The sequence below is a fragment of the Passer domesticus genome, chromosome 24, assembly GCF_036417665.1.
Source record: "Passer domesticus isolate bPasDom1 chromosome 24, bPasDom1.hap1, whole genome shotgun sequence".
In the NCBI taxonomy this organism is placed as follows: Eukaryota; Metazoa; Chordata; class Aves; order Passeriformes; family Passeridae; genus Passer; species Passer domesticus.
In genome coordinates this window covers 6,491,662-6,505,328 of record NC_087497.1, presented here as the reverse complement: position 1 = coordinate 6,505,328, position 13,667 = coordinate 6,491,662, and the positions used below count along the sequence as shown (strand labels likewise).

At 56.6% G+C, this 13,667-nt stretch overlaps 1 protein-coding gene across 2 annotated transcripts; it reads left to right on the top strand.

Moving 5' to 3' along the window:
* Positions 1-371: 371 nt before the first annotated feature.
* Positions 372-12,341, top strand: LOC135285686 (bone morphogenetic protein 8B-like). Of its 2 annotated transcripts, XM_064398217.1 has the most exons (7): positions 372-790; positions 6,204-6,396; positions 7,437-7,585; positions 8,112-8,306; positions 8,866-8,945; positions 9,215-9,325; positions 11,171-12,341. In XM_064398217.1, exons 1-7 carry the CDS (start codon positions 400-402, stop codon positions 11,318-11,320), a joined length of 1,269 nt encoding a protein of 422 aa, XP_064254287.1. In that variant the 5' UTR covers positions 372-399; the 3' UTR covers positions 11,321-12,341. The 2 variants fall into 2 exon arrangements, with proteins under 2 accessions (XP_064254287.1, XP_064254288.1); XM_064398218.1 differs by lacking the exon at positions 8,866-8,945.
* The last annotated feature ends 1,326 nt before the right edge of the window (positions 12,342-13,667 follow it).

Here is a 13,667-nt window from a genome sequence, read left to right as displayed (position 1 = left end):
GGATGGGTTCCCATGAATTTTGTGTACTCACGAGGATAACCATCCCCAGGGATGGGTTCCCATGGATTTTTTATATCTCCACAGCTTTGGGTGCCCAGGAGGGTAACCATCCCCAGGGATGGGTTCCCATGAATTTTGTGTGCTCACGAGGATAACCATCCCCAGGGATGGGTTCCCATGAATTTATGCATCCACAGCTTTGAGTTGCTGCCACTTCTCCTGCCCAGCGATGCTCCCCGTACCCCGGAGCCACCGGGCGGGGAGGGCCGGGGCGGTGCCGCTGCAGGGACCGTCCCTTCCCCTGGCCCCGCCGGGGCGGGCCGGTGCCGGTGCCGGAGCCGGGGCCGTGCCGGTGCCCGGGGCCGCGCCGGGCGGGCGGGCGGGGGTCCCGGCGGTGCCATGGGGCCGGGCTGGGGGCTGCTTTGGGTGGCGGCCGTGCTGTGCCAGCTGGGCAGCGGCAGCGTGCCCCGCCGCCGGCCGCACGCCGGCGGGCTCCCGCAGCGGCGGCTGAGCGGCGGCGAGCGGCGGGACGTGCAGCGGGAGATCCTGGCCGTGCTGGGGCTGCCCGGCCGGCCCCGGCCCCGCGGCCCCGCCCGCGCCCCCGCCGCCGCCGCGCCGCTCTTCATGCTCGATCTGTACCACGCCGTGGCCGGCGAGGAGGAGGAGGAGGAGGAGGAGGGCGAGGAAGCGGCGGTGTCGCGGCCGGTGCTCACCGGGCTCAGCACGCAGAGCCCCCCGCCCGGCAGCGTGGTGAGCCGAGCGGACACGGTGGTCAGCCTCGTTAACGTGGGTGAGAACGGCTGCGGGGCACCGGGGGCACCGGGGGCACCGGGGGCACCGGGGGCACCGGGATGTGCGGGATGTGCGGGGCACCGGGAGGACCGGAGCGCACCGGGGGGCACCGGGGGTCCCGGGATGTGCGGGCCGGATCCCGGCGCCTTTGGCAGGACCGGGGGCACCGGGACGACGGAGCACACCGGGGGTCACGGAGGGTACCAGGATGTGCGGGCGGGACCGGAGCACACCGAGGGGGTCCCGGGGGTCCCGGGATGTGCAGGCAGGATCCCGGCGGCACCGGGACGACCGGAGCGCACAGGGATGACCCAGGTGGTTTAGGCAGGACCGGGGCGCACGGAGGGACCGCGGGGACCACAGCAGACACAGCGCAGAGCCGGGGAGGCACCGAGGGGGCACCGGGGGGACGGGCACGGGGCTGAGCCCACCCCAAGCCCGGCTCCTGGCCCGTGCCCGTGGTACCGGGCATCCCTCGGGGGGGTTTCTCAGCCCTTGCTCAAATAAGGAACTCTTTGGCAAAGCTGGGCTCAGTAACGGGGAGCGGCGGGGAGGGACACGGGAGTGGGGTGAAAGGGGCCGGGATGAATCCCAAATCCGTTTAAAAAGACGGAATGGAGAAGGGGAATGTCCTGCAGCACGGGGGAGCTGAGCGAGGCTGAGGGAGGCTCTCCCCGACTCAGCGGGCACAAGGTGGGCCAGCGGCAGGGTGACCCTCGATGGGACACCGAATCACGGATCCAAATAAAATCCTCGAGGCTGTTGATTACTGCTGGAATCCCGTCCAGCTGGTAGCAGGCTCCAGCATCCCTCCAGTGCCAGGCAGCAGAGCTGATCCCAGCGGGGCCGAGCGCTCGGGATGGGACCAGTCCTGGCCGCTGAACCCGGGGGGTTTGCAGAGCAGGATTCGGATATGGAGCTTTTCCCTGCCCCTGCTCGTTGCTTTAAGGGATGTTTGTTGCCCCAAGCAGAAAATCCCCCACAACCTCAGAGGATGGGGAGAATCCCTCCTTGGAGATTGGAGGAGGGGGGGGGGATCTGCCCCTTGGGAGGAGGTTTAGGGGCTGTAGAGGCGTCTCCCAACTCATTTCTACTCCCCCTGTACCACGCGTGGGTGTGAGGAGCCTCCCTGGGGCAGAGCCGGGTGCTTGGGGTGCCCGCAGGTGAGGCACCCAGCCCTGAGAGAACTGGTGAAGTTCAGCATCTGGGCAAGCTGAGAGCCACGGAGACAAAAGCTGAAGCACCAAACCCCCTCAGCGCTTGGGACAACACCCAAGCGCCAAAATGGGCTTTAAAGGGGTCGGGTTTGGTGGCAAGCACGGCGGGATGCTCGGGGGAGCCCTTGGGAGGTGCCCCTGCTGGCACAGCGCTGTGGGCACGGGGGCACTGCTCCCTTCCCAGCGCTCCTGCAGTCGCCAGGAGAATTGAAGCTCCAGCCTTCAATTTGAATGGCTTTGATTCCTGCGGCTTCGTCAGCCCCTTCATGTTAATTAAATAAGGAGGGTTTTTTTTGTGGGAGAAGGCCAGCTCTCATTTGCATACATAATTAGCCGCGCAATTATCCCGATGGGACATGCAAAGTCGGTGCCCCATTGGGCACTGGGACCTCTTTGGAGCCGTCCCTGGGCAGGGCTGGAGCAGGGCGCTCCTTGTCCTGGGAAGGGGGAGTGACAAACCTGCCCGGAGCACCCACCCTGCCCGGACGGGGACAGGGACAGCCCCAGCAGCTTTGGGGTGGCGGATGTGCCCATCCCTCCCCTCCTGCTCCTCCTGCGGGCCTTCCCTGGGCTGCTCTGTGCCCTGGCTGCACAGCCGGCAGCGATGTTGGGGTTCTGAGGCCGGGGTGGGGATGGGCTTTGGGATTTCTCCTCAGCTGTGGGTGGTGGATACGGGCAGGGTGGGATTGGGGAAGGGGGTGAGGGCTCACAGCATTCCCGAGCCCCCCAGCACACACATCCCCCTTTCCCTGCTGGCATCCGTGATCATTGCAAGGTGTCCCACGGCAAGGGGGTGCAATTAGATGATCTTTGAGTTCCTCCCAAGCCAAAGCAGGCTGTGATTCCTTGGCTGGATCCCCCGTGGCTGCTCCAGATCAGGCTGTGCCCAAACACCTTCCTGGAAAATCCAGGGAGGACCAGAGAGGAACACAGGACACCTTGGCAAAACCAGCCCCAGGCACTTCAGGGCACCCTAAACGTGGGGTGGGAGCTCAGGGCAGCCTCTTTAATTGAATTGTAGGAGTTGGGAAGAGCTGCTTCACTCCACACTGGAATTCATCACCCACTGCCCTCGCCCCCACACAATTCCCACTGAAATCCAGCTGCTGGCAGCAGCTGGCTCAGGATTTTCCCACCCCTGGCTCCGTTTTGCAGCCATTTGAGCTGTGCCAAGGTGTCAGCGCCCTCCACGGACCCCCTGAGAGTGTTTTAATGGGAAAAGCTTCCCAAATAAATCCTGGGATCACCTGGTGCTCCCAGCTGGATGCGTGTGGGGCAGGGGCCAAGGCTGTGCCCAGCTGGGCTGGGGGTGCCCAGAGCTGAGCCCAGGGTCCTGCAGCTCCCAGAGCTCATCCCAGGAGGATGGAGGAGGCAAGCTGGGAGTCTGGATGTGCTGGGATAACTCCTGAATCCCTCCCCACTTCAGAAATCCTCCGGAGCTTATTTTTTCCTGCTTGAAGGACAGCATCTTCCCTGCATCTCCTTTAAGCCTATTTTAGGACCCAGAGCACTTGATGTGGTTGAATATCCTGGCATTTCCTTTTAATTTGGTGCCTGAAATGATCATGGGGACCCACTGGGAGCAGCCAGGCCCGGTAATTACTGATGCCCAGTTTATAGAAGCCCAGAAAGTGCACAGTGAAAAACGTGCAGCTGAGAATAACCTGGGGAGCAGGAGGAAGGGTGGGATCTGGGGAGAGATCTGGGAATGCTCAGGGGCTGGGAGACACCAGGAGATGGAGCCGGGCATCCCCTGCCAGGGGAAGGGCCCCAAGGCTGTTTTTATTGGTGTATATTTATTTTTATTTTATTTTTGGGGGTGATTGGAGCACAGGGGGGCACTCAGCTCTGGGGGAAGGTGCAGCAGCAGCCGGGGGTGATGCCAAAGGAGGGGGGAAAGGAGAGCAGAGCGCTTGGGTTGGGCTTTTTTCCTGCCTCTCCTCTGCAATCCGGATAATCCACCCACAGATAATTGAGGGTTGGTGGTGTGGCTGAGTCAACCCCAAGCAGGGGCAGGTTCCCAGGCACCCTGGGCTCCCCAAAGCACCGGGGGGGCACCTCCAGCACAGCCCCAGCAGCATCTGAGCACCCGCAGCCCTGCTGGCTGCGCTGGGGGGACTGCAGGGCTCCTATTTTATACACATTTTGATTTTAGCAGCAAACACGGGGGCGTTGAGCCCTCCCCAAGCTGCTCGTTGTGCACCAGTCGTGGCACAGGAGGGGGAGCTTCTCCTTCCGTCCTCCCCTCCAAAGGGGTTCCCTTTTTTCCTCCCTGAAGCAGCAGAGGATTCAGGGATTCCTCCCAGGATTTCATCCCAAACACAGACAGGTCCAGCTCGCTGGGCTCATCAAGGAGCCCGGCTAATTGCAGCTCAGCTAATTTTTGCATTTCTCCTGCTGCCAAGGTGTCCCTGGGCTCCCCTGCCACCAAATCCCCTCCTCTGCCTTCACCCCCAGACCCCTCCATCACCTCCACAGCAACAGGAAATTTTCATTAAAAAATTTTAGCAGAGGCTTTCACTCTTCTCTAGGGATAAAAATCACCTTTTTGGCTTTTTTATCTGGTGTGGGATCTCTGTGACTTCCTTGGCTCTGCCGAAAAAAATCCTTCTGCCCATTCCTGGGTGAGGGTCCAGCTGCAGGCAAAAAATTTTGGAGCAAAGGGGTCACCCAAAGTGACCAAAAACACCCAAGGGGACCGAGCATGGGACCCCCACTGGGGGCTAAAACCCCGAGGTGACTCCTCTGCTCGCGTTTTGGGGGGAATTTCAGGATTTTTGCCAGCACCACGAGGCCTCGGCAGCTTCGGCAGCGCCGAAAATCCACAAATAAATAAATAAAATAAAAAAATAAAAAATAAAACCACCCCACGAAGGGATGGTGGAAGAAAGGGAAAAGAGGGGAGAGCCCGAGGGACTGCGGAGGGTTGGGGGGCTCCGTGTGCCCCCCGAGGGGCAGGGGGTGGGTCAGGGCCCCGAGCACCCCCCTGCCCAGCTGGCAGCCACCCTGGCAGGGCAGGAAGCGCTCTCCGCATCCGCCCTGCCCGCCCGGCCCCGGGCTCTTTTTAGAACACAGCTTGTGGTGAGGCCAGGAGCTGGAGGCAATGTGGGATTTGAAAAATAAAACAACAACAGAAAAAAAAAAAAAAAAAGGGGGCAAAAAAAAAAAAAAAGAGGAAAAAAAATAAGAAGTAAAAGAATTTGCGGGTAAGGAAAATCTCGGTGTTGGGTTTGGAGGGATGTGCTGCTCCCTCCGTATAAATGGGAATGGCAAGCTTATGGTGGATTAAAATTGGAATATTTCCCCCCTGGAATCGGTTAAAAAATGCATTTAAAATGTTTATTTTTTGTTTAGTTAATTATTTGGTTTAGTTTTAAAGTAAGAGCCAGGTTACGTTGCTTTTGCGCCTGAAGCAGGAGAAGCTTTAGTCACATTGAATCATATTTAATCATAAACTTTAATTATACTCAGACCAGGAAGATTGGGGTATTTTTAAAGAACAATTTGAAGCAAATAATTGCACATTAGCAGAACTGCGGGGGCTGCATTACCATAGAGAAAGGAAGGTTTATTCTTTATGGACGAACAAAATAAAATCAGATTTTTCCTGTCCCAGTGTGGTGGAGAAATAAGGTGTTTTCAGGAAAAATTGAGGGATGTTTTTACAGGGCAGCAACCTGATAATTCCCCCCAGCTCCCCAAAAACACACAGGATAAAAATTTTTATTTGTGGACAAATTTTTGCTTGTGGACAAATCTTTATTGTGGACCTGTGATGGCCCTGATGAGCCCTGGGTTTGTCTGCTGCAAGAAAAGTTTGGAAAACCCCAATTCCTGCTCCAGATGGTCCTGCTGAGCCCCAAAACCTCAAAATTTTAAATGTGTTTTTCCCCTTTCCCCTAAAGCCTGTCACATTCTCTGTGCTCCTTCCATAACCAGCATTTGTGCTTTTAGTGTCAATTCTTTAAATTTTAATTAATAACGAAGAGGGCTGGGAGGGGAAGCTGGGGGTTTACAGCGAAATAAACTGCAGAAACGGCGGAGGATGATCTGAACTCAAACCCTCCGGAGATGGGAACTCCCAGCCAAGGGCGAGCAGCTCAGAACCAGCGAGTTTATCCCCAAAACCCCCTTGGTGGGGCTCAGGGGGAGGCTCCAGGCTCGGCTCTTTGAGCCCTTTGTTCTTCTCCTCAGTGGAGCAGGAGCGGGATCTGCTGTCCCCCAAGCCCTACTGGAAGGAGTTCAGGTTCGACCTGGCGCAGGTGCCGGCGGGAGAGGCCGTGACGGCCGCCGAGTTCCGCATCTACAAATCGCGGGGTGCGCCCAGGCACGGCAACTGCAGCCTCCAGCTCCGCGTCTACGAGGTGGCCGGGCAGCACCCCGGCAGGTCAGCGAGGATGAGGAGGGTGGGAGGGGCGGCGGAGGGGGGGGGAGCGGGGAAAGCGGTGTGGGGTGAAGGGGATGGGGTGAGGAGGATGGGGATGGGGTGAGGATGAAGGACAGGGGAAGGGAATGGGGATAGGAATGGAGGAGGTGGGAATGGGGGTGAGGGTGAAGGTGATGGGGATGAAGGAGATGGGAATGGGGGTGAGGATGAAGGAGATGGGGTGGGGATGAAGGAGATGGGAATGGGGGTGAGGATGAAGGAGATGGGGTGGGGATGAAGGAGATGGGAATGGGGGTGAGGATGAAGGAGAGGGGAAGGGAATGAGGATAGGAATGAAGGAGGTCGGAATGGGGATGAAGATGAAGGTGATGGGGATGAGAATGAAGGTGATGGGGTGGGAGTGGGGATGGGAATGAAGAGGATGAGAATGCAGGGGATGGGGATGATGGGCATGGGAGTGGGAATGAAAATGTGAACAGGGAAGGGAATGAAGAAGATAGGAATGGGGATGGAAATAAGGTTAATGGGGACAGGGATTGAAAATGGGAATGGGGATGGGAATGAAGAAAATGGGAATGGAAACGAAGTTAATGGGGACAGGGATTGAAAATGGGAATGGGAATGGAACTGAAGAAGATGGGAATGGGGATGGAAACAAGGTTAATGGGGACAGGGATTGAAAATGGGAATGGGGATGGAACTGAAGAGGGGAACGGGGTGATGGGGATGGAAATGATGACAATGGGGATGGGAATTGGGATGAAGATGGAGACAGGGATGGGGACCAGCTCCAGCCTCTCCCTGCCCACCCCACCCGAAGCTGCTCCCACCCCTTCCCAGGGCAGTGCCACGCCCTGGCATCTCCACCTGGGCAGGGAGGGAGCTTTTCCCAGGACACCCCGTGGTGTCCAGCACAGCCAGGGGCACTGAGAGCCGGGATGTGCCCGGACACAGCTCCAGGAGTCACTCCCATGAATTATCCCTCTGCTGGAGCCCTTTGGGTGCTGTTACTCACCTGCTCCTTCCCCCTGCTCCTGTAGGGAGCCCGACCTGCTCCTGCTGGATGTGCAGGACCTGCGCGCTGGCACGGAGGGCTGGCTGGTGTTTGATGTCACAGCTGCCAGCAGCCACTGGTCAGGGGATCAGAAACTCACCCTGGGGCTGCGGCTCTACGTGGAGACAGACGAGGGTGAGCCCGCAGGGTTTGGGGACAAATTCCCAGGAATCAGAGTCCTCTCAGTGTCGTGGTTGTGGTGGGGGGTTGATCTCAGTGCAATTTTAAATTTCCAGCTCTGATGGGTGCCAGCAGTCTGGGTTTGCAGGTTCTGATGGCGTGGATTGTAATTAACCTCATTAATACCTAATGAACTCCTTACCTGGAGGGATCCTGTGTGTGTGTGGCACAGGATTAACCCTCTTTTCCCCACGGGATTAAATCTGCTCCTGCAGTGCCTTTTCCAGGTGGGAAAGCACACAAAGAGCAGCTCCTCTTCCAGGGGAGGAGGAATCCCAGCCCCATCCATTCCTTGGGGTGAAGGAGAAAATCAATTTTAACCCTTTAATAGCCCCGTGTTCCATGCTGGAACAGGGACCCTCAGGAGGCTCCAACCCCCAAACCACATCTCCTGCTGCAAATTTCCTGTATTTTTAATCTCTCATTCAACCAAACGAGTTCTAATTGAGGACAAACCCCCCCAATGGTCCTGTCCCTGCAGGGCACAGCGTGGATCCAGGCTCAGCTGGGCTCCTGGGGCGCCGGGGACCCCGCTCCAAGCAGCCCTTCATGGTGACATTTTTCCGGGCCAGCCCCAGCCCCTCCCGTGTCACACGAGCAGCCAAACCCCCGAGGAGGCGACAGCCCAAGAAATCCAACGAGCTCCCCCACCCGAACAAGCTCCCAGGGATTTTTGGTAAGGTGTTTTCTGCAGGAGGAGGGATCTCCCTGCGGAGAACACGAGGCTCTGCTTGTCAGCACCTTGAAATCCCCATTTTCTTGGCCCAAGGGAAACGGAGCAAAAAGTTCTGAGGTTTTAGGGTTGGAGGTTTTTGCAGTTTGGGAGGTGCACAGAGGGTTTGGGTTGGATGCCCTCAAGGAAATGGTGTTTTGTGAGCATGTCAGGATTACTGAATATTGGAATTTTTGCCTCATTGCCCTTGGCTTGGGAGCCCTGGGAAGGTGTCACAGCTCCAGAAAGCTCAGGCAGGAGGGGAACAGGAAGGCCTGAGTTTGGGAAACCCTCAAAGCGAGCACAGCTGGGGTTTAGCTCTTCCAAGGCCGAATTCCTTCACCCAATTTTGGAATATCAGTTCCAGTTCCAATTCCAGGCCAGTCTGGAGCTGCTTTTCCCTTCGTGCAGCAACAAAGGCTCCTCTCCTTTGGTTCTCCTGGGCCAATCCCAATCCCAGGGGCTGTCTCCCACCTCCGAGGGGCAATTCCAGGGCTGAACTCCCTGTCCCCTTTTCCCACAGACGATGTCCACGCCACGGACGGGCGGCAGGTCTGCCGGCGCCACGAGCTCTACGTCAGCTTCCAGGACCTTGGCTGGCTGGTACTTGTGTGCTGGGAGAAGTAAATGACCAAAAAAAACCATCCCTCCATCATTCCATCCCCCCACCCTGGGCTCCTGCCCGTGAAACCATCCCAGGAGCTGGGAAGGCAAACACGAACTGCCACAACCCCAAACCTCACCAGTGACCCCAAACCACTCCTGGCCGGTCCAAAAATCCAAAATAAACCCTTGCTGAGCTGTTTGTGCGGGTGGGGAATGGATGAGGGGGCACAAAAGGGTGAAGTCCTCAATTTTTATTTTTTTTCCAGGACTGGGTGATTGCTCCACAGGGATACTCAGCCTACTACTGCGAGGGGGAGTGTGCATTCCCTCTGGACTCGTGCATGAACGCCACCAACCATGCCATCCTGCAGTCCCTGGTCAGTGCAGCCCTGGGGGACCCCCAGGGCCTGGGGAGCGCCCGGAGCCCGCCAGGCCCTGAGGAGGAGCTGGGATTTTGGGATGGGCACGGCTGGGCTTGAGGGGGCTCAGCGGGGAGGGTGCAGTGGGGCTCTGGGCTGAAATAAAGAATTAGTGGGGGTGTGCACATCTGGGTGGGTGCATGCACATCTGGGTGGGTGCATGCACATCTGGGTGGGTGAATGCCCATCTGGGTGGGCGCTCACACATCTGGATGGGCGCTCACACATCTGGATGGGCTCATGCACATCTGGGTGGGCTCATGCACATCTGGGTGGGTGAATGCACATCTGGGTGGGTGAATGCACATCTGGGTGGGCGCTCACACATCTGGATGGGCACTCACACATCCGGATGGGCGCTCACACATCTGGATGGCACTCACACATCTGGATGGGCACTCACACATCTGCATGGCTGCTCACAGGCTGGCCCCCAGCACAGGCTCAGGGGAGGTTCCAAGATGGAATTTCAAGGCATTCATGGAGAGACCCAGCGTGAGGGCACGAGCTCAGTCCCTCATCCTCCACCAGAGGGGTGCAACAGCGGGATTTCCTCATCCCAGAGCTCCCTCACCTCTTGACTTTCTGACTGACACCATCCTGCTCCAGTTCCACAGCAGCTGGGGCAAAACTGAGCATTTCTGGCAGATTCCCGATCCCTCTCCCCTGGCAGAGAGCTGGGGAGGAGGGACAAGCCCAGGGCACACCAGAGCCCCCCAAAAAGGCTCTGTGCCATCCCTGCATCCTCCTCTCCAGCCTCTTCCCAGGGTTCATCCACAGCCCCGGCACCCAAACGTTGGGCTCAGCATATTCCGAGCAAGAAAGCTTTAATGCCTTGGGTTTGTTTTTTTTCCCAAACCCACCCCACATCCCAGCCAGCGCTTTAATTTCTGGAATTTCCTGCCCTGTGAGTGTTTGGTTTCCCCATGGCAGAGCCACCCCGGCTCCGGTGCTCGCGGTTAATTACAGGGAGCGCCGAGCCCTCGGCCCAGCCTTTGAAGGTGTCGCCTGGCTGGGTTTAATTTTGACATTCAAACTTCCAGGGCCCATCCAGGGGCTGGGAACCATCCTGGCAGGGGCAGGGAGGGGCTCTTTTCCCCCCTCTACGCCCACCCATCACCCCCAAAGCCAGCGCCGTTCCCAAAACGGAGCCGCTGGGGCAGGATGTGAATCACCTGGATCCGGCCCTTCTGGGAAGAGCCAGGGCTGTGGAGCCATGCCAGCCCCAGGCTGAGCTGCAAATAGCAGGGTTGGGCAGCAAAAACACCGGACTTCCGAGCTGGGAGAGCTCGGCTGCCCTTGCTGTAAATGAATCGCACATGTCGGGGCAGCCACCAGGGCTCCTGCGTCCTGCCAGCCTCCCCCGGCCCCTGCCCTGCAGGAAAACAGCGGGATAACCAGCAGGGAAAAGCCATCCAAGAGCGGGCTCCTGGTCACAGAGGTGTTGTGGGCTTTAGGATTTAAGTTTGAGGTGGAGAATCTCTGTTGGAACAACAGCCAGCGCCCCCCGCCCGCACCGGAGCCTGACCCGTGCTGTGCTGATTTATGGGGTTTTTTTTAGTCATTTGTCTGTTTTTGTGAGAAAAAGGGCCCTGAAATCCCAAATTAATGAAGGGGCTGCCTGGCCCACGCAGTGCCATGAGCCCTGATCCAATATAAACCACAGCAGGGACTGCCTGGAGTTTAGAATAAATATTTTTGCAAAAAGATGGAAATAATCCCCCCATTCACCCAGGGTTTTTTGGTTGGTTTGTTGCCTGGAGCCACGTTTGCTGGCACTGACGGGCTCCATCCATCCCCCAGGTCCACCTGATGAAGCCTGAGGCCGTGCCCAAGGCGTGCTGTGCCCCCACCAAGCTCAGTGCCACCTCTGTCCTCTACTACGACAGCAACAACAACGTCATCCTCAAAAAGCACCGGAACATGGTGGTGAAATCCTGCGGCTGCCACTGAGGGACAGGTCCCATCCCACCCCTGAGGGTCCAAATCCTGTCCCTGGATGTCCCATTCCTGTCTCTGGATGTTCCATCCCCGTCCCTGAGAGTCCAAATCCCATCCCTGAGTGTTCCATTCCCACCCCTGGATGTCCCATTTCTGTCCCTGGATGTCCCATCCCCACTCCTAAGTGTCCCATTCCTGTCCCTGAGTGTCCCATCGAATCCCTGATGTCCCATTCCCATCCCTGGATGTCCCATCCCCACCTCTGAGCATCCCATTCCTGTCCCTGAGTGTTCCCTTCCCATCCCTGGATGTCCCATTCCCACTCCTGAGTGTCCCATTCCTGTCCCTGGATGTCCCATTCCTGTCCCTGGATGTCCCATCCCCACCCTGAGTGTTCCCTTCCCATCCCTGGATGTCCCATCCCCACTCCTGAGTGTCCCACTCCCATCCCTGGATGTCCCATTCCTGTCCCTGGATGTCCCATGCCCACCCTGAGTGTCCCCTCCCATCCCTACCAGAGCAATGTCACCCTGGGTTTCTGCTGCATGCATGGAAGAGGAGCTTTGGGGGCTGCACCAGAGCCAAATCCATTAATAATAATAATAATAATAATAAAAACCAAAAATAAACCCCTCCCACCCCTTTCCAGAAGTGGATGTAAATAATATAAAACTTCCTTTTTCTTATCCTGCTTGACGAGACACAGATACATACAAACATATATATATATATATAGGAAAGAGGATTTTTGGCTGATTCTGATTTTTTCCCCTGAGCTGGAGGCAGTTTTGGGGCAGGCAGCATCCAGGTTGCTCTGGGACTGAGCTGTTTCTAGCTGTGTATTTCTCCACTAACCCACCTCTACCCAAGTGCTTTTAATTCCCTTAATGAAAATATCATCAGCCAATTAAGTAGCTGGCTGACTAACCCCCTCCTGTTTACCCAAAGTTCACCAAACTCAGCCAGCTGGAAAAAAAATAAAATCTCCATATTGAGCTACAGCACTGTTATAAAATAAACGCAAAGTTTGGAAAGTAAACACGGAGTTTCTCTTGCTCTTTGTTTTTTAATGTCACAGCACAACAGGGCTCTGTTCACAGGGCCTTTTGCAATGAAAAAAAGACTCAGAATTGGCTAAAATTGTACCTATTTGCTTGAAAATGAGCCCTGATGTGAGTTTTAGGTCAGGCTGTGCCCATCCCGTGGGCTCTCAGCAGGGCTGTGACCAGTCCCAGGCAGCTTCCCCAGATTATTTGCACAATTCAATTATTTATTTGCTCTGATTTGAAAAGGAAAAGGCCTGTCCTCATTCTCAGCTTGGATATCTGGGGAACCTTACATCAATAAACAAGGAAAGAACCTGGCACAGTCAGGGAAAAATCCCAATAAAACCCCACCAAAATAAGGAATATCTGCTCACTGTCAGGGCCCAGCTTCCCAAGGAAAGGTTTTGCTTGTCTGGGTGTTTAATTCCACACGAAATCCAGCTCAGGGATTTGGTGCTCCTGCAGAGAGAAGAGCCAGGCCTTGCTCTGACTCTGGACTCTGCAGGTGCCTGCAAGGGCTGACTCTAAAATGTGGGATTTAAACAAAAAGGGAGCAAGGGAGGGAAAGCTGGGCTGGTTTGTCTGTCAGGAATCACACCCTCGCATCTCACCTTGTCTCAGTTTTAAGAAAATGCAAACTCACAACCACCCTGGGAAAGCAGGCAGTGAAAAAAAGCAACCCTTATGGAAAAACAACACCGTGACTTGTGAGGGGCTGGGCAAACCCAAAATCCCCAGTGGCACAGGCACTTCCAAACATCCCCAAAATCCCAACACCAGCTCTTCCTCTCCAGCCCAGCAGCCTCATCCCTCCTGCCAATACCTGCACAAGCTCAGAGCCAAACATCCCTCCCATAATTTCACTGCAAACCCCAAATCCATCCCTTCCTGGTCACCTCCAAGGGCAGAGCCAGGGCTGCCCACCACAGGAACTACAAATCCATGTGCTTTATCCCACTCTGCAGCCTGGAGCCTGGGAATCCCTTCCTACAGACTCATCACTCTGGGTTTTTTCTTCTTCATCATCCAAGGAGTTCCTCCTTTCCAGGTGTTCCCTGTCCTGTGTTTTCCACTCCCTCCCTCTGGGATGGAGATGGAGCTGGGACAGGAGAGACACCAGCCAGGGACCTGCCTCCCTCTGCTGCTGGAAAAGGACACTACAAAGCCAAAAGCAGCTCCAGGAGGTGCTGCTGTGCAACAAACACGAGAGGTTCAGCTCTGCTCTCCTCTGCCTGGCACAGGTACCCTCCCCTGGAGCCAGGATTAATGAAGATGAGGGCAAATACAACAAAAAAAACCCCATCTTTGCTCAA